A 19,709-nucleotide genomic window follows, 5' to 3' on the forward strand; every position below is an offset into this window, starting at 1 on the left:
AAATATTCATTTATTCAGTAAACTGTTATACAATATATTTAATATTTATAATAACATATACATATATAGATTTATATAAATTTAAATTTATGATATTTCAAACACCAACTTATTGCATACAAAATTTAACGATACAAAAGATTTTTATCAATTACAATTTTTTTATGTATTATATATTTAAGTATGTTTGTATTTTTTTATTGTAATTTATTTCTTCGCTTAAGACGTTCATAAATAAGTATACACTTTGCGAATTGAACAGAAATTAAACAAATTTTATACGATTACGAAATAATTGATTTATAGAAAAAAATAAAATTTTCAAATAATAAACAAGAAAAAATACATGTTGGAAAAAATGTACACGAAATAAGCTTAAATATATATTTTCACAAAAATTGTGCGAAATCATGTTTTCTTCATTATTGGTATTTTTTATAAATTTTTACAATTTCAACATATTTTTGCTAGTAAATTTTAATAAATAAGGCAGATAAGTTTGCGTGATGAAAATTTTCGTACATCGATTTATGTTGTTTTCATTTAAAGTTGCCTTGTGCGATCACTTTTATCATATTTAATTGTTAAGATAACATTAAGGCTTGGAAAGTAGAGAGCACATGTAAATATGTTAACTTTTAAATTTTTTCTTTAATTTTTTACAATTTTTACTTATGTGTTTTTTTTGTGCATTTGATTCTTTTTGCAATATTTTAATAAATTTGGCACTTTACATAAGCGAAAGACTTCTAAATTTGTTTTTTTTTTGTTGTTTTTGCAGTGTAGCGAATGTACATATGTATGTGTATGTATACAACAACAAATTTTACTTTCGAAAAGTATTAAGTTATTGATAGATTTAAATGTGTATTTTTTGAAAACGTTTACGGCTAAAGAGCAGAATACGAAATTCTACTTCAAATCGTCGAAGCAAGAAAACAATTTTCTTATTTTTGTTAATATTTTATAGAAATTTACACTCGGCAAGAGCTTAAAAGCAAAAAATTGCCACTGAATTTTTTTTGTAATTTTTGAAATTTAAATTCTAAAAATAAAATAAATACAAAATATTTTCTAAAGAAATTACACTGACATCGAAATAATTAGAACTGATATTATTAAAAAAAAAATTAAAGAAATTTTAATTTACTTAAAATTTTTACAAATTATGTTGAGAAAAAAATTATTTGAAATAATATCGAGACTTTCAGTTCAGAAGAAAAAATTTTCGAAAGTTCTTTTCCAGAGGCAAAATTTATTTAAGGCTAAATTTGGACAAAATAGTTGCAATAAAATGTTGCAAACATATTTTAACATTGTTACATACACATATACATGTACATATGTTTATACACATGTATATAAACATTTTCGAACTGCGATTTAAATAATTTCGAATTTTTGTTGTTTTATTTTCATACACATTTTTCGACTCGAATTAAGAATTTCGAATTTTTGTTGTTCTATTTTCATACACATTTTTCGTGAAACATTTTGCTTAAATCTATATTTTTTTAAACTAACTCACACTACAACAACCACTTCAGCTAAAAAATTATATATTTACATACCCATCTTTCGAAACACTATTCGGCTTGTTGCCGCTGCTGCGACTGCGACAGTTCCGTCGTCGGTTTTTGATAGCTGCAGACGATTTTCGCCGCATCGTTCATCATTTTCGCCGTCGAACGCACCAAAAACATCAAATGACATTCATCATAGACGGTGAGTTCGACACGCGTGCGCACTAAACCATGCAACACGGTGGCGCGCTCCAAATCCAACCAACGTTGCAGCGCCAGTTCGCGCTCTTTCGTAGAGCCGGAGAGCACAACATCGGATGGACCCCAGAGCACAAATTCCAAGACGGATTTCGATTTCGATAACGATTCGGCGCGCTCTTGCAAGAGTATGTCGGCTAGGATGGGCGTGATCTTGGTGGGCGGCAACAGTTCGGTGAGCGCGATGTGTGCGCATTTGCAGAGTGTGCCCATGGGTTCGTCCTCATCATTGTTGTTGCTGTAAATATGTAAAATAATATAAATATATTTGTACGAGTTTTGGCAAGTTCCCCAACAGCACTCACCCTTGCAACACGCAGAGACGTGCCTGCGCATCCTTGTTCTCCACATCCTTCGACAGCACGACATTGGACAAGCTCAGCGGCATCTCCTCGATCGCCTTTGCTTGCAGATTCTTCATGCCGTTCACCAGTTGCAGCATTATGAAAGCCACTTCACGTGTCATGACATCGTCAAAGGCCGGCATGCCCGCCGCTGTGGCGGTATTATCTGCCGCCGACTCCAGCGACGCACCACCGCACTTTTCGAGCGAAGACTCCTCATTGAGTGTGCTCAAATTCTGCACGGACATCACATTGCGCAGTGCGTTCACGCCGGCGCTGTCCTTTAGGCCGGCAGCGGCCAAGTTCGGTATGGAGCCGCGGAAATTGAAGTTGCTCTTGTCGAGCACATGTGATTTGCCCTTCAATATGGCGCCGATCGACTGCAGCGTGTCCAATTGCAAGCGCGGCAGTACCGATATTGTGGCCTGCAGTAAAGTCACTGCCGTTGACGGCATGAGCGGCAAGTGATAGCTGGGCACTATGTCGCAAAATTCCGTTATGGGATTGAGTACACCGCTGACGCCACCCGACAGTTGATTCAATTCGCCACCCACACCGGAGAGTTGATTGCAGTCGGCCGAGAGCGCCAATGTGACGGGTGCTGTGGTCCAGAGCGCCGCATGGAATGCTTTCTTGCCGACCACGAATGCTTGTGCACCATCCAATATGGTGAAATCTTCGAACCGTAAATTAATGGCATTGGCTAGAGGTCGGAGCGCAGCCGGTATGACAGGTGTTTGTTGGAGCTGAACGTGCAGGGAGTCGAGAAAAGGGTTTGTGTGAGGAATGATCGTAAAGTTTGACAGGTAAGTTACTCACCTGATCAAGCACCTGCGCCAAGGCCTCATGGTTGGCTACAACTACGGCGGTGTAGTTGTCCTCGATGGTTTTGTGCACGACGCTGCGTCCTTTGCGCATTCGCAAACGATTTGTAGCCTTTGCACGATTTTTGATGGCCTTGAAGAAGAATTACAGGGTAAGTATGTATTCGAATTAATAAGGCTTTGTAGAAGGGGTATCTTGATTTCTCGAAAAAGAGAGGCGCCAGGCATAAGGATAAGAGATCATATATTTTTTCGAATCTGTTTAGACTGAAACTTTCCTTAGAACTTCAGGAAAGAACCATTGAAAATCAATTGGGATTGCCCTATTTTGTAAAAATTTCAAGCCCGGAAAATGAGAATCCACTTACCGATGGTATGCCCCATACGCTGTCATTGATGTCTGTAGCTACATCACCGCCTGCTTCGCTGCCGTAATAACTGTACGGCGCATAAATCTCGAATTCACCGGCTTCACTGCCACAATAGGAAGCGGATATGATGCGTGGAATGTTGGCTTTAAGAAAAAAGCAATGTAAAGATAACAGTTTAACAAAAACAAAATCATACCAAAGCCCTACAACTCACCTAAACTATTGTTCAGACCGTAATTGCGTCCCGGTCCATACTCGCTGCGCGTGTAACTCGCCACCGACATGGTGTCCGAATATATATTGTTGTTGTTATTGTTACGGCGTGGCGGCAACACACGCTGGCCGGCGTTCAAATCCACGGAACGTGTCGGCGGCAGCGGTGGCGACGAGGGACTCTTCACCATTTCATACATATTCTCATAATCGCGTTTGTCCTTCAAGTAACTGTCAATCGTGCTGTTAATTTTACGCACCGAATCCTTCAAACTGGTCGGACGCACTTCATTGTGACTGACAGTGGACGCCGCGCTGCTGCTGGTGTTGCCAGCTGTGCGATTTTCGAAAATTTCCAATTTATTGGCGATTGCAATTTTTGGGTCGCTTTTGCGACGTTCGAAGGTACTCGTACGGCTGCCGATCGGTGGTTTGCCATCACCCACTGCGGTTATTGTTGTTGTGGGCGTGACAGCTCTATCAGCTGGCGAAAGTTGTGGACTCATTGCTTGAGTGGAGTTGTTTGCGTTTGTGTTTCGCTTGTTGTTGTTGTTAGTGTTGGCGACGGTTGCACCATTGGGATTGGTTGAAGTGTATGCGTGATTGTTATTGCTGTTGTTGCTGTTATTTTCGTACGATACATTATCGCCATTTGACGAGCAAATCGAGATAGTATCGGCGTTTTCATTGCGCGTCCCGGCATGTCGTTTACGTGCCAATTCCAATTGTGCTTCACGCTCCCGCATGCTGGCCGTACGCTCTGGTTTGCGCGGTGCAATCGATGAGCGAATTTCGCCTGCAAACAAATGGTTGAGGAGCAGAACGTGATGTTGGTAAGTAAAATAATTATATTATTTGGTTTTCGATACTTAAAATCATATATGAAAGTATAGTACAGGATGCAAAGGCGTTTTCGAAGAAGAGGAAGTAATAGCAATTTAATTGTAAGCAGATTACCTCTCCAATGTTTTTAGAAAAAGAAAACCTAGAATATAGCTATAGTTAATGTATTATAAATCATAATTAAATATGAAATTTCGACTTTGCAACAAGCGAGTCTTGAAAAGCCTGCTTCATTCTGCTGATACAATTTTGGACTCAACGCAAAAATATTCTTTTACAGTATATCGGAAGACTTATGAGCCGAAAGGTTACAGAAAATATAAGTCGTCAAGATTAGCAAATTAGTTTTGTGTTATCTAAATATAAAAAGAAATCGATTTGACCCATCATCTTTAACCTATCAGACTTATGGTACATAAGGATTTTTTCGTTCGCTGAAAAACTGTTCTTTTATTCCAGAAATCGGAACTCGACACATACATTTGACTACTAATTCCTCTCGTCTAATTTGAAACAGTCATTTACTGTTCTCGGTAGAAAATTCTGAAGCATAAGTACTTTTTCCAACTGCCAGATCACGCATGAGTCGTGTCAAGTCGTCATGTTATTTTTGTTCAGTATTGTTTAGAATTTTATCATGGAAAGACTTACGCCTGAACAACGTTTACAAATTGTTGAACTTTATTATAAAAATTCACGTTCTGTAAAGATTGTGTTTCGCGCGCTTCGCTCAACTTATGGTCAACATCATCGCTCTACTGCGCGTACCAATCGCAACTCCATCTTGAGACCCATCATTCATTATTGGATAATATCGACAGAATACGCCACATCCAGCACGCCGTATCTGAGAGTATAAACGAAGACCGTGGATAGTCGATTTGGCGTCATTCGCAGCAACTCAGACTGACGTAAGGAATGACTTGGCGCATTTTACGTCGAGATCTTCAATTGAAAGCCTAGAAAATACAGCTTTTGCAAGAACTGAAGCCGCTCGATCTTCCTAAGCGACATTGTTTCGCTCTATTGGTTCTTGAAAAGTTCTAAGAAGTTCCGATGTTTTCGAGGCAAGTTTTGTTCAGCGGTAAGAGCAACCTGAAGAGATTTAAGAGCTGCCCTTTCATTCAGAAAAAAACGGTTTGGTGTGGTTTGTGGGCCAGTGGAATCAGCAGTCCATATTTCTTCAAATGATGGCGGTTATCATGGCGACTGCTATCGCGCCATGATAACCGACTGTGATGTCTAAAATTCCAACTCGTAATCTGGAAGAAATTTGGTTACAACAAGACGGTGCCACTTCCCACATATCGCATCAATCAATGGATTTATTGAAAGAACACTTCGGTGAATAGATAATTTCACATTTTGGGCTAGTCGATTGGCCACCAAGATCGTGTTATATTACATCGTTAAACTCTTTCTTGTGTGGATATGTAAAGTCTAAAGTATATACGGACAATTCCGCTTCGATTCAGGCCTTGGAGCAAAACATCACGCGTGTCATTCACCATTTAGCTGTCGAAATGCTCGAACGAGTCATCGAAAATTGGACTCAAGGGATGGACCATTTGAGACGTAGCCGCGTTCAATATTTGAAAGAGATAATCTTCAAAAAATAAATGCCAAAAAATGTTCTTCGAATGATAATAAACATTTGCCATTAAATTTAAAGTTTCTGTGTGTTTTCTTTAAAAAAAATAGGAAATCTTGAAATGGATTATAATAATATAATTTCTTTTTCCTAAAGTGGATAGGCAAGGGAACCGATTTTTGTGGATAAATAAGAAATATTATTTTTCTGAAAGTAAAGAATGTCTAATAAAAGAAAACTGTTAGTAGGATGACCAGCTTTTATGCACCAGAAGTCATTTTATAATCATTTATAGTAAATAATAATGTCACTTTAACCATAATTTATAGTTATAATTTGAAAAAAAAGATAAACAACTTTTCTCACTCCATTATTTAAATGACCTATATAATTAAAACTCGGGAGGTATTTCTAAATAATTTGTGAAGAATCATCAGCATTAAAATTTCGCATTCATAACAGTGAACTAATAACCAAATCACCACACAAAAGTTGCTGAATGGCGCGAATAAATTGTTTCATACATCTATATACTTACATATTACACACACAATTACACACTATTAAAACTATAAATGAATCTAATTTGCAAGTAGCTGAAATGTGCTAACAGAATTTTGTTAGCTATAATCCGCAAGCGCTAAGTTTCTCAAGCCTTTGTGAAGCTGGTATTATATAATTTTCTTTGTTAGCTGGTTATTCAATGGGCATGACCAATGTTTATGAAATTTTATATCATTTATTGTCGTCTTCTGAAACAGAATGACATTTGTGTGTTTATGTTTATTCTTTTGTGACGTCTACCAGTTAAGTTTCGCGACCTACTTTCCTTATACCCTAAACAAGGTATACCAGTGTTAAGGGATCGTCTCAGTGTGACCGTCCGAAAAATCACTGATTCTCAAGAAATTTTTGTTAATGTTGGAATTAACTAATCTGTAATTTATTGGTTGTATAATAGTTAAATAAATTGTTGAAATTACACGAAAAAAAGTCTTCTCCGATGTTCACCATTGCGGCCGCAATTTGGGTCTAAGACCAAAATTTCAAACAAGATTTTTAATCTGTAGGAAAGTCGCTATCGCGCTATGAAAGCTTTTTTTGCTTTTTTGAAAATTGACAAAATGGCGGCGGTTTGAACAAAAAGTATCGAATTTAGCCCTTTTTTCGACAGTTTTTCGTAGGAAAAAAAAAGCATTAATAGCGCGATAGCGAATGATGTTAAAAATCTTCTCTCCAAATTTGAATTAGATATCTTGAAAACTCTTCCTTTGAGATTGGAAACAGTTTTTAAAAACATCATTCTAATAAAAACCGTTTAAATATTGGAGTTGCAGTGTTGCATACTTAATCACTTTCTATAAGAAAAATCGTATTTTTTGAATTACGATTTATTTTGAGAGCATGTTTATTACAGTGTGAAAAATGCGAAATTCATAGATGATGCAACGAAAAAAAAATCGATTTTTCGAAAATTTCACACTGAGACGATCGATCCCTTAAGTTTGCCGCGAAGTTTGTAATTCTCAAAGGGATACATCGGAAACTCTATAAAGTATACATATATATGTATAAATGATCACCATGCGAGGCTGAGGCAATTTGAAATGTTGTATGTAATGACGTAAAATATTCCTATTTTGGTAAAATGTTTTGAAATTTTAAAGGAACTTTTGACGACCAAAAGTGTTTTCGTGACTTAAAACCGCAGTTATGGATATAAGAACAATCACAAACTAAAAAAAAACAAAGCAAATGTTAAACGATTTACTTGAAGATCCTATCCTAAAATTCAAAGTCCAATATTTTTAAATGCTTCTTTGTAATGTTTAACACATGGAGAATTTCATAAATCATGGATTTTCTAACTTTTGTATATGTATTTTTTTTAATTTTTTAAGAAGCTTTTTGAAGTGAGAAAAATTCAAGGATTGAGCAATACTTTCAGTGAATTATTCAAACCATAATTATTATTATTTATTTTAGTTTTAATAACTTCACCTAAAATGCAAAAAAAAAAAATCTACATCACACTTATTTCTGCATGGACGAATGTATATACTTACATATATTTATATATATACTGTGCACATACATAAGTCGTAAGGAAGCTTAGTCTCCCGTGTGTACCATACATAGAATGCAATTGAAAATTCATTTAACCCCAATCTAAATGCGAATCCGGTCGAGTGTGTATGCAAATAAATACATACATACATATGTACATATTTCAATTTTGCTAATGTATATACACGCATACCAAGGTATAAACGAATGTTAGCATATGCAATATGTATGTATATGTAAATACGACGCTTGTATGCATGTACCTTTATTTGACTGTACAGTTATTTTCATTAACCTTGTGTGAACGGTTAAAACGGCAAATGCCACAGCATGCGAAAACAACAACAACAAGTAACTACATGTACTGCCCAGAGGTGCCCACTGCTGACCAAGAATCATTAATCTTGAATTAGCCAAGTGGCAGTAACAGCACGAAAAACAACACCGGTACAACAACAACAACGTCAGCAACAGCCAGCAGCGGCAGCACCGGTAGTGGCATAACAGTAATAAAAACATCGAAAATAAAAAAATAAAATGCTGTTTTCAATACAAAAACAAAACAGCCACGACTGCAACAACAACAAACAGCTAAGCCAATTGTAATTGTGACCCAAATTCGAAACAAATCACATAAAGATGCGCGCTCTGTCAGCTGCGCGCAAACAGCAATACACACATACTATATATACACACACATGTACATGTGTAACCACAGTGGATAATGGCAGCTTCGCGCTTATGAAAATGAGCTCTCGAAATTTATGCGGCAGCAACAAACAGCGACGGCGAAGAATGCGTGCTTTAATCCGAACTTAAAGATTTCTTGTTTGCTTAACTGCTGACCAAGTGAGTGGACGCTTCGTTGGTTTGCCGCTTACGACTGCGGCAAAATGGAAGTGGCACTCAGCGGTCGAGGGCTGCAGGTGCAAGAATATTAAACATATTGTATGTATATAAGTAAGTAAATAAGCTTAAAGACGACTTTTTGGAAGTTGTTCGCTTCCACGACATTACAAAATTACCTAAAGTTTGACGATTTACCTGTACAGTGGGCTATTTTTGGAATCTTATTGAAACTAACTATTATTATAAAATTTTTGATAAATCGTAACCAAAATGTAAAAAAAGTATAAAAGTAGTATTAACTATACTGAAGTAATTCTTCATAGCGTTGCCAACATGAATTCAAAAAAAAAAATAATTTAGAAATAAGAATTTGGTTTAAATTTAGTGTCTTTGTGATTAGTTAAAAATATATGAATGGTTAGGAAGAACTAACTAAAAATGCATTAATCGTCATTAAAATAAAAAAAATAATATAAAATGATTTCTGAGGGACGGCATTTCAAGCGCCTTACATACAGTGGCAAACGAAACCGGAGCAAACTCTAATAGAACCCCCAGAGGTGATCTAGTCACCGATGCCCAGAGCATACTAAAATTATGGAGAGAACACTTCTTCAGCTTGCTGAATGGCAGTGAAAGTACAACATCAGAAGATGGCGTACCCGACTCCCCAATCGATAACGATAAATCAGACGTTACATTGCCCGACCTTGAAAAAGTTTGAATAGCAATTACCCGTCTGAAGAACAACAAAGCGGCGGTGGCCAATGGATTGCCGGCCGAGCTATTCAAATACGGCGTCGAAGAACTGATAAGGTGCATGCATCAGCTTCTTTGTAGAAACGGACTTTGTCGGACGCAAGCATGCCCACCGATTGGAATTTAAAAAAAGGGAGACCCCACAATCTGCGTCAGCTACCGTGGCATAATCCTCCTCAACATCGCATATAAGATTCTATCGAAAATAAAGCCGCCGTCAACAAAGTGATTGGACCTTATCAGTGTGACTTTAGGCTTGAAAAATCAAGAATTGACCATGCGCCAAATCTGTGAAAAGAGAATCGACACGCACCACCTCTTCGTCGATTTCAAAGCTGCTTTTGACACCCCGAATAGAAGCTGCCGTTATGCCGAGATGTCTGAATTTAGTATACCCGCAATACTAATTCGGTTGTGTAAACTGACGTTGAGCAATACCAAAAGCTCCGTCAGGATGCACTCCTTTGGAAAAACCAGTTGGGGAAGAACCTGGCTTCGCTTGGAATCTCCAATTGGAGAGGAAAGAAAAAGGTAAATACGGAAAAATCTTCCAATAGAGAGTTTTTTAGGTTTCATACATGGAATTGGCCGGAATCACTGTCACACTAGATTATATATCCGGAAAAATGTATTATAAACAGTGACGTAACGTCTTTGGGGATCTATAGTATAATTCTTCTTTGATTCAAAAAGGCATTACGTACTTTTTCATAAATATTCTTCGTCTTGAAAGGTACTATTAGAGACTTTCGTAAGAAATTAAACAAAAATTTTTTGAAAAATATTTACATTACTACTATATGTTTTTTCGTTTGACCTTTAATAAGTCATTATCAGTTATATCGTTTTAAAAAAATTTATAAGTGGCTTACATATTTATAAATATTGCATAAAAATTCCATATGTTCTGAAAAACAAAATATAAATATACATATTTAAAAACATTTTTCAAAAGATATTCAAAGAAAAAAGTAAATATTTGACAATTCAGTGCATTTGAACAACTAAAACTCAAAACTAAATTTGGAAAATAACATTATATTTTTCTTAAGAGTTATGCTTCCAAAATATATTTTATTGACTGGTACACCCGTAAATATTTTATTCGTATATACATATAATGAACTATAATTTCGATTTCGTTAACGTTTCGGTACACTGTCATTTCCGTTGTAATTACGGCTGCTGATGAACCGTATCGACCGGCCGGCCGGCTCGTTATCCGCTACCGGTAATCTGGCCAACTAAGCCCGAAGCTTCGATTCTTGGCATTTACGAGGCTCGTATTTCTGCATTTCACACACATATGTTCAAGGTATCCACGTAAGTATGTATGAAAGGTTATTTATTATTAATTCACGTGCATAGGTAGCATACTCTAAGTAGGCTCTGCCACAATGTTGCTTAAATAAAAGTTCGCCTGCTAGCTTCGGTGTGTGCTTAAATAGCAACCGAAATTTGTAGTAAGCGTGTAAGTGTGTGCTAGTCCGCATGTGCTCTTAACCCAGTTAAGCCAGCCGACAGTCGTCGTTATATACATACAAATTACCGTTACATTTGGGAATATGTGCGACTACCCATTACATATAGCATAGCATACTTGAAATAATTCTTCACAAACCGGTAGCCATACAAGCACATAACTTTAATATGCATGCTTCGAGCTATGCACTGATGTGTAGAATATTTTGTACGTATGTATATGTGTATGTTTGTGTATTTGTAAGTAGTCGAAATTCTATTCATGCCATTGCATTTTTATATTTTTGTATTTTATGGCAGATTACGACTTGGATGATCGATCCAAGTGCCCTAGCTACCAGCTAATCAGGTATGCATCGACATATGTTATGAGGTATGTTTGTATGTGTATGTATATATCCACTTCTTCTTTTCACACTTCGGTTTGCATACTTTTTTCGTGTATACGTTTTTACTTTTGGTTATTTTCAGTAGTTTTGTAGGTAAATGGGTTGCTGACGAGGCTGTTGAGCACTTCGTTTTTTCTATTTTCCTCTCGAGTTGGCACATGGCTTCGCCTGAATTTGAATTGGGTTCACTATTATCGTTAGTGTTTTCAGTGTTTCTGTTATTATTTCTTATTACATACTTTGTTTCTAGCATTTTGAAGGTCGTATGTGTCTAGCTGCGCTAGTGCCGCGCTGAGCTTTTGTGTGTGTTGAAACGTGACGTGTTTTTCTGAGAAGATTTACTTGCGTGGTGTCGCGTTCCACCTTATTGCCCCAACGATCCCGCCGTCTGAACTACGCCTGTGCCTGGAATGCCATTTCGTTTTGTTTGTATGTGCACGGGCAACTTTAATCCATGAATGCTAAGCACAGTTATGGAACGTACATCTTCACTCACACACATACATACAATGTCCCAATATTTGGTTGTCTACGTGCGATTGAAATTTAGTATTCGAATGTTATTTGCAGTCGAAATTCTTCATCGGTATTTTATTTTGCTGCAAATATTTGCTGTTCCTGTGTATGTATGCATATACATACATCTCTTATGTATGAGTGATTTGTGTGTCGCTTGATTTATGCAAATATACGTTGCTTCGATATCGTATACGAAATAATTTGAGCCAGCATTTTTTGTTTGGTACGGCAAGTAAAACTTTAAGAATTTAAATAATCTAGTGCCGTAATTGAAAAGTTTTGGGATTTCAGCAAACAAAATTGCAAAATCCCAAACTATGTACATATTCAATTTTAAGAGAATGTCGAAGGTGTGCCAATATTTCTTTCGGAATGTAAATTTTGACCCACAGAGTTGGTTCGATGTGTCAGTTAAGCTCAATTTAGTAGAAAGTCAATCGCTGCTCTAAAATTTTTTATATGTCTTAATTCCAAGTGCATAACTTCGAAGCATTTTCATACGGTATGACGAATTCAAAGACTATATCTGTTATTTTGAGTGGCAGAAAATCAATTTAAGAAGTCTGCGATGGCATTGAATAGCCGCCCAAATCTGCAAATTCGACTATCCCGACTCTTTCTGGAAATCGTTACGTTATCAATAGTCAAACTATTGACGAATACAATGAAACATTCATTGTTATACCGCCCAACATGCTTGAAAAAGTAATAGAGAATGAAGTAAAAAGAGTTCATTTTGATTGGGGCATAAAAATACTGCATTCTACACATGTTTCTGAAGTCTTTTTCAGTCTGAAAACCTTAACAACACCTTGGCTATACTTGGAATTTCCAATTGACGCCAAACATCGAAAAGAAAGACCGACTAGTGCGCTGTTGTAAACTCGGCTATAACCGCGTGACTTAAAGGGTTTGGTCTTTGTTCGTCGAGAGAGGACTTTACTTCTCAATTGCCTACTTAGTCCGAAGTAGCACTTGTTGGAAAGAGTTATTCTGCATTGGATTTCGATTGTTAAGGCTTTTAAGATCAGAAAAGCTCTTGGAGGTTTTACATTAATTACATGCAGAGGATTTCTAATAGTGTGAAAAAATTAACTGCAATTTTAGGTTTTCTCTCAGCGTAGATATGTTGACAGCAGTCGATGTTAGGTCTTATAAAAAGGTTAAGAGTTTCGTATTCTTGCTGACTGAATTTGAGTTAGCATACTAGAGATCGGAGTGACTTGTTAAAGTCCATTTTGTTGAAATAGATGAAAAACCAGCTGTAATACCCTCGATAAATACAAAAGGTTCCTGACAACTTGATTTGAAATTGTCAATATGTATGGCAGATTTATGCTATAGGAACTCGATCTGAACAAGTTTTGTTCGTTTGTTATACCGTTGCCTTTGACAATAATCCATGCCAAATTTCTTGAAGATATCTCCTCGAATTAAAAAAGTTTTCTATACAAGCACTTGCTTCTGAATATTCAGTTTATAAGGCAACTATATGCTATAGTAAACCGATCTGACCAATTTCTACAGAGATTATACCCATTGTCTTAGGTAATAATCTATGGCAAATTTCGTGAAAATATCTCCACGAATTAAAAAGTTTTCTATACAAGCACTGAATCGGCGATGTGGACGGAGAAGCTTCTTGGAGAAAAATGAACGTCTTCAAAATTTGAGATCGATATTTCAACAACTGACGGACAGACGGATATGAATAAATCGACTCGGCTCGTCGTGGTGATCATTTAGGTATATATATTTTATGTGTTCTCCGACGTTTCTTTATGGGGTGTAATAATAATATGTACTAAGGGTGGGTGTATATTGGTGGAAATCAATAGCTGCTATACTACAAGCATGAGTATCAAAGTAAGGGTCCTCGTAAGGGATTATTCTCTTAAGATGGTTATCTTCGACTATAACGTAATTTGTAGTGCAATTATGGTATTGTAAGGAAAAATCAAAATATGTTACTATTATACAGAAAAAATGGGAGAACTGAGAGAAGAAATGCAACTATGCAAAAAATAAAATCTATATAACTCATACGCTTGTTAAAAATAAAGCTATTAATTTCTAATAAAAATGTGCAAGACACTCACCTAAATTGGCATAAACATTGTCCGACTTTGATTTTATAGAACCACCTGCATCGCACGTACTTAACCCGCCTGGCTTGCGTCCAACCGGCGAGTCCGTCACTGACATAGACACGGCATTTAGACCAATGCTTGCTTGCTTCCGACGCAACTCGGCGCTTTTTGGCGGCGGCGGACGTGCCGGTTTGTTTAGCTCATGCGAACGTTGTGCGTCCATGTTGCGTAAGGGCGGTGCTGGTGGTTTGGCCGTCACCACGGCCACTGTTTGTGCTGTGACCGCGTCACTGGTCTTTGTTATGTCTTTGACCACTTCCACGGCGGTCGGATTAATGTCGATCGGATGAATGATCACTAAGCGTGGCTTACCCACCACACCCGCCTCCTCGCCCGTACAAATCTCCGAGTAGATACCATCTTTTTTGTGCAGATTGTCGGTTGTTTTGCTGGCACCCATGCGCAAGAATTTCTTAATCGAAAATTTCGTCTTGGTCTTTTGTGGCGGCGTTGGTTGCTGTTGCGACGTCAACAATTTTTTGTCACTTGTCGGCGGTAATGTTGGCAGATTCACCGTCATATTGGTCTGTGTCACATCGGGCAGACATTCCTCGGACAGTGACAGGTTCTTGTGATTCTTCGGCAGTGGCTCTGGTGTAAGCGATTGCTTGAGACTGAGCGATGATGTGGCCGTTTGCAACTGCATGTTCTTCAGCGCATTGCTGCGTTGCGTCACAAATGTATTGAGGCTGCGAAATTTCGGATTGACTGTGGCGCGCTCACGTTTGTCCTTCTCGCGTATAACCGGTGAAGCGGTGTTCTTCGTGCTATTCGTAAGACTGTTGTGTGCAGTGTTCGTTGCGGTTGTTGGCGCTACTTTGCGCGTATAAATGCTGTTTGGATTAGCCACGGCAGCTACGGCCGCATTGGCAGCTGCTGCTGTGGCGGCTATGGCTGTTGCCGTTTGTTCGCTTGCCGACTGAGAAGATGTGACATTCGACTTCTCTGCTTCTGAGCGATCAACTGACATTTTAGCGTCAATACTCTGCTCATTATTTGCTTTCTTCTCGGCTTCAGTTTGTGGTTGAGCTGTTGGCGGCGCCGATTGTTGTTCTGCATTGGCGACGTTTTTGGTAAACTTCTCCTCTACGGCGACATCGGCTGTTGTGTTGCGTGCTTTCTCGTATTCTAGCGCAACATTATAGTCGCGTTCTGGCGTTGGTGGCGCGCTAGTTTTCTGCTCGGGCGGCGGATTTGGCGCTCTGCCCTTCTTTAGCTTTGCATCGTCTTTCAGTGCCTCTGGCGTTACAGCGCTCAAGTTCAGGTTTTCATTGGATTTTGACATCACCAAGTGTAATTGATTGATGACTTGTTGTTCGGCATTCGTTGGCGTGCGTTTGCTGACAAATGTCTTTAATGGTGTGCATGTTGGCGACACCACCGGCTTTGCGGGAAGATCCGGTTTCTTCAGCAAAATTGGTGGATGCTGCTTCTGCAGACCATGTAAGAAGGAGGGACGCGCATCGATCAGTTTCGTGGGTGGCGGCGATTTAGGCAATGCTGGCAGTTGTGTCGCATTTGACTCTTTGTTTTCCAGACTACCATCCGGATCTGCACTGCCGTCTGGTTCACCATGTAGCTCTCTGCTCTTTTCCAATATAAAAGCTGTCTTCGCTTTGGCTGCTGCTGTTGCTGTGGTTGTCACTTTTGTTGTGGTTTTGCCTGTGGTTGTTGTGTTGGTTTGATTCGCCACTTGAATATCCTCGTAGTCTGAATTGTTGGTACTCACACTTAGCTTCTTCTCGACACGCACGCGTTCTTTTTCAACGCCACCATTCTTGTACTCGTTGCCAATGCTGATGCCGATGCCAGAGTCCGATTCGCTGCGTATCATATTGTATGAGGTCTCCTCATCACTGCTGCCATCGAAACTGCTGCCCGTCGAGTCGAGCGCATCGTCGGAGCTGCACTTGGTTACAATCAGTCCGTCGGATGTTATTTTGCTGGTCATAAAGTTGCCTTCGTGCAGATTGTATGAGGCAGCGCGTGTCTTCGACGACAACAACATATCCGTGATGTATTGCGAACTAGAGAAGATGGAAGTGTCGTTCTTATTGCTTGCATTCTTGTTGCACTTATTCTCCGTGGCAGCTGCGGTTGTGCCTGTTCCGATATTGGCCACACTTGGCTTATCTTGCGCATCACATTTGCCGTCAGGCAGATTCTCGTAGCTTATTTGTGTTTCGACAACATCATAGTATGCCGAGATGCCATTCTCGTTGTCCGAGCAGTTGCTGTCGCTGTCCGAGTATTTATGGAAGACATTTATTTTGGGTTTGGCATGATCCTTTGTAATAGGTGGATTGCGTGCGATCGGCTTCTTAAGCTCAGGAAATGGCTTATTCTCCACAGTGTCGCTCAAGCTGCTAATCTCGAATTTAATCTTTGACGGTACCGCAGTGGAAGCGCTTGTAGCTAAGAGCGTGCCGTTCATGGCGCTGGCCGCGCTTACACTACCGCTGCTTGTGGCTGAGGTAGTGGACATCTCCTTTTCACTGGCCAGTTTTTTGCTCTCGCTCTGTTTCTTCTCCAACGTCTCGGAAATCTCGTCCAAAAGTGATTTCTCCATGGCGCGTTCGATGGGTGGACTATTTTTGCCATCGCTATCGCTCGCCGCCAAAGCTTCTTGCTTAGCTTGCGCCGAGCTCAACAAACTGCTTGCACTGGCTGTCATGTAAGATGTTGTTGTTTTCGTCGATGCTGTTGTTGTTATTTTCGTTGCATTCGCTATGGCTGTCGCTGGTGGTGCTGCCGTTGTGGTCTTCTTTATTGACTTAACAACGGTTGCACACTGTTTGACCACCATTGTCGGCTCACTCGGTTCACTCACTTTCGTCTCAAATTTAGCCTTTGCTGTTGTGGCTGTTATCGATGATGTTGCTGTTTTGGCGTTGTCAGTGGACGTTGTGGCTCCAAATGGTGTAACATTTATTTTAAGTGTTTGCTTTTTACCCTCCTTATCGACTTGTGGTGCGCCGAGCTTGAGCGCGGCAAATGAACGCTTAATATTCTCTTGTGGATCACCCAACAAATTGCCATTGTTCATGTTGAAGTCGGTATTGGCACGTGTGATGCGCTTCAGCTCGAGTGTTTCCTCGTCGTCGGTGCTGGTGGCGGCATTATCGTCGCGCTCATTGCCAATATTCATGAAATCATGATCATCATCGTCATCCGAATCGTTGTCGGACCATTCGCCGCCAACGCCAATAACCTCGGAGATGTTCTTCGGAAAGGTAACCTTGTGCGTTTTGCCTTTGCCGGTTTTGGTTTTGAGCGAAGCAAAGGACTTTTTCATAATGCTTTTTGCGGGTGATTTATGCTTGTTAGGGTAATCAGTCTTTTTAGTATCCAAATCGAGTTTGGACATTAAATTCGTGGTGAATTTCGATCTATCCATGGCGCTGGTGTATTTGTAAGTGGAGTTGCCGGCCTTGTGCTCGTCTTTAGATTTGAAGCAATTGGAACAGAGATCCTTCTTCCACGCGTTCTGCGTGAAGTGTGGACATATCGAAGAGGACATGTTGTGGTGAAAGTCGAATCCGATTATTCGTTTGTGTTTGTATGCACGTAAAGCAAGAGGAGGCGGTGTTTAGGATTGCAGAAACTCTCTGGCCATAGTCTGCGAATAAAAATAATAATTTATTAAATTATATTGTTTAAATTCTTTGAAAAATTAATGAATGAAAGTGATCATATAACATTTATATTTAATATTAAATTTAATTGTGAATAAAATTTCTTATCAATAAACTATCTTTGTGGAGCAGTCTGACTTATGTCACCGAAACGGTATCGGATTTATACCTTGGAAAGGTCAATCGACTCAGAAGTGTTGCCTGGAATAATTATAGAAGTATTTTAGGCCGCTATAACATTACCTCAATGAGAGCTTTTTATATTATTACTAAATATTAAACCAACCACATATTTTCGAAGAATTTTTGAAGGTTTTACTGTTATAAAGAATACATTTTAGGACCCTCACACAATAGGATTATTTCTAGAAAGAAAAAATAGTTTTGCATATAATACTTAAAAAGTAAATAAAAAACGGCTTAGTTATGAAGCACAAAAGTTCTTTTCATAAAGAAAATAGAACATTTATTTCAAGGAGGAATTTTTAAAAATTGATTAACACAAGGCTATCATAGTAGAAAGATCTATTTAGCGCGATATCATTTAAGTTTTAAGAAAACATTTTATCATCAATGCTTTCAGCCAAATGAAAACTCTTCTACGAAATTTCTAGAAACCTTTGCAATCGATTTCACCATTTAGAATAATGTTTTTTGAAGCTTTAGTCTCAACTTTGAAAAATTTACTTTTACTCACATAGTCAGCAAACTTTTTTCCCATCTGTTGGATGCAATAAATATCTCTTTTTCGACTTCTGTAAACAAAAGATGTTGCTGACAAACGAGTTTACAATATGTTTGAATACACTGATAACGGTTTTTTAAAAGTCAGAGTAATTAGAAACTATAAAAGAAGTAAAGAATTGAAATGAATATTCAAATTTTTGACAATGTATTTTAAGAATTGAGTGAAACTCTAAAAAAAAATAAGATAATAAGATATATGATCAAAGACACACACTAATTTCTCAGACAACACCGGGTAATTGTTTCGAAAAACAAAAGCCACAAGCAAAGCGGTCATTAAAAGCTTTTTTATGGTTGACTTGCGGTGGTTGGGATAGAAAAGAGAATGGGAAACAATAGAAAAATGTAATTAGAATTTTCTATAAAGCATTTTGAATATGATTTATTTCATTAAACACACTTTCAATAAAGTGAAAGTGCGTTTGGAAAGTTGAGAAATTAATTTGGAAGAAAGGAATTGTAAAAACAAAACCTTAAAACGATACAATTGCAAGAATGTTAAAATTTTTCGGTGAACTTTAATTAATTTAGGGCTAGCTTTGTTTTTAAAGAGATTTTTTCAGAAAGAGAAAGACAAAATTCTAAAAAAATCAATATAAAGTAGTTAATAGCTTAACCTTGAAGTGTACACTGGGGTCTGAGGGACCTTTGTGATTTATTTTCGTACTTTTAATGCTTTAATCTGAGCAAATAAACGCTTCTTTAATATTAAGTAACAAAAACTGAAGAAAATGATCAAAATTTTGCAATATTATATTATTATAGTCAAGTCCCACAGTTGTTGAGTAAATATTTTTGCGCAGTTTCTAATGAGTTAAGATTAAATAGCAGCTTGAGAAAATCTTGTGATTTTACTTAATTTATGCATTATTTATTAATTTAGCCTTTAGATCATCTCTACAGCCACAAATCAGCACAACTTCTCACAAAATCCCACATTTGGTAGAGTTCATCAACTCTTGTGGGTAAATCTAGCCGTTTCTGAATGAAATTTATCAACCACACGAACTTTTAGAAACCCACTAATCCGGAAATATGATTATAACAAACGAAATTAGCTAACTACGATTTTCGCTGCCAAATAAGTCTAAATGAGCAACTGTTGGCTAATGGATTATACATGCGCGCCCACGTCTGCGAATTTA

General features: G+C 38.0%; 1 protein-coding gene across 3 annotated transcripts in view; it reads right to left on the minus strand.

Annotated features, from left to right (window-relative positions):
- Nucleotides 1–1,097: 1,097 nt before the first annotated feature.
- Nucleotides 1,098–19,709, minus strand: part of LOC126755231 (mucin-5AC) — a 130,931-nt gene continuing 112,319 nt past the window's right edge. For all 3 annotated transcript variants that reach the window (XM_050467656.1, XM_050467646.1, XM_050467664.1), the window contains 6 exons: nt 14,132–17,801; nt 3,535–4,329; nt 3,318–3,463; nt 2,945–3,082; nt 2,087–2,871; nt 1,098–2,019 (listed from right to left, as the gene is read on the minus strand). In XM_050467656.1, coding sequence (XP_050323613.1) covers nt 1,587–2,019; nt 2,087–2,871; nt 2,945–3,082; nt 3,318–3,463; nt 3,535–4,329; nt 14,132–17,702 — 5,868 coding nt within the window. In that variant the 5' untranslated portion in view covers nt 17,703–17,801 and the 3' untranslated portion in view covers nt 1,098–1,586. The remainder of the gene's footprint in view (nt 2,020–2,086; nt 2,872–2,944; nt 3,083–3,317; nt 3,464–3,534; nt 4,330–14,131; nt 17,802–19,709) is intronic.

Source organism: Bactrocera neohumeralis, chromosome 2 (genome assembly GCF_024586455.1).
Source record: "Bactrocera neohumeralis isolate Rockhampton chromosome 2, APGP_CSIRO_Bneo_wtdbg2-racon-allhic-juicebox.fasta_v2, whole genome shotgun sequence".
In the NCBI taxonomy this organism is placed as follows: domain Eukaryota; kingdom Metazoa; phylum Arthropoda; class Insecta; order Diptera; family Tephritidae; genus Bactrocera; species Bactrocera neohumeralis.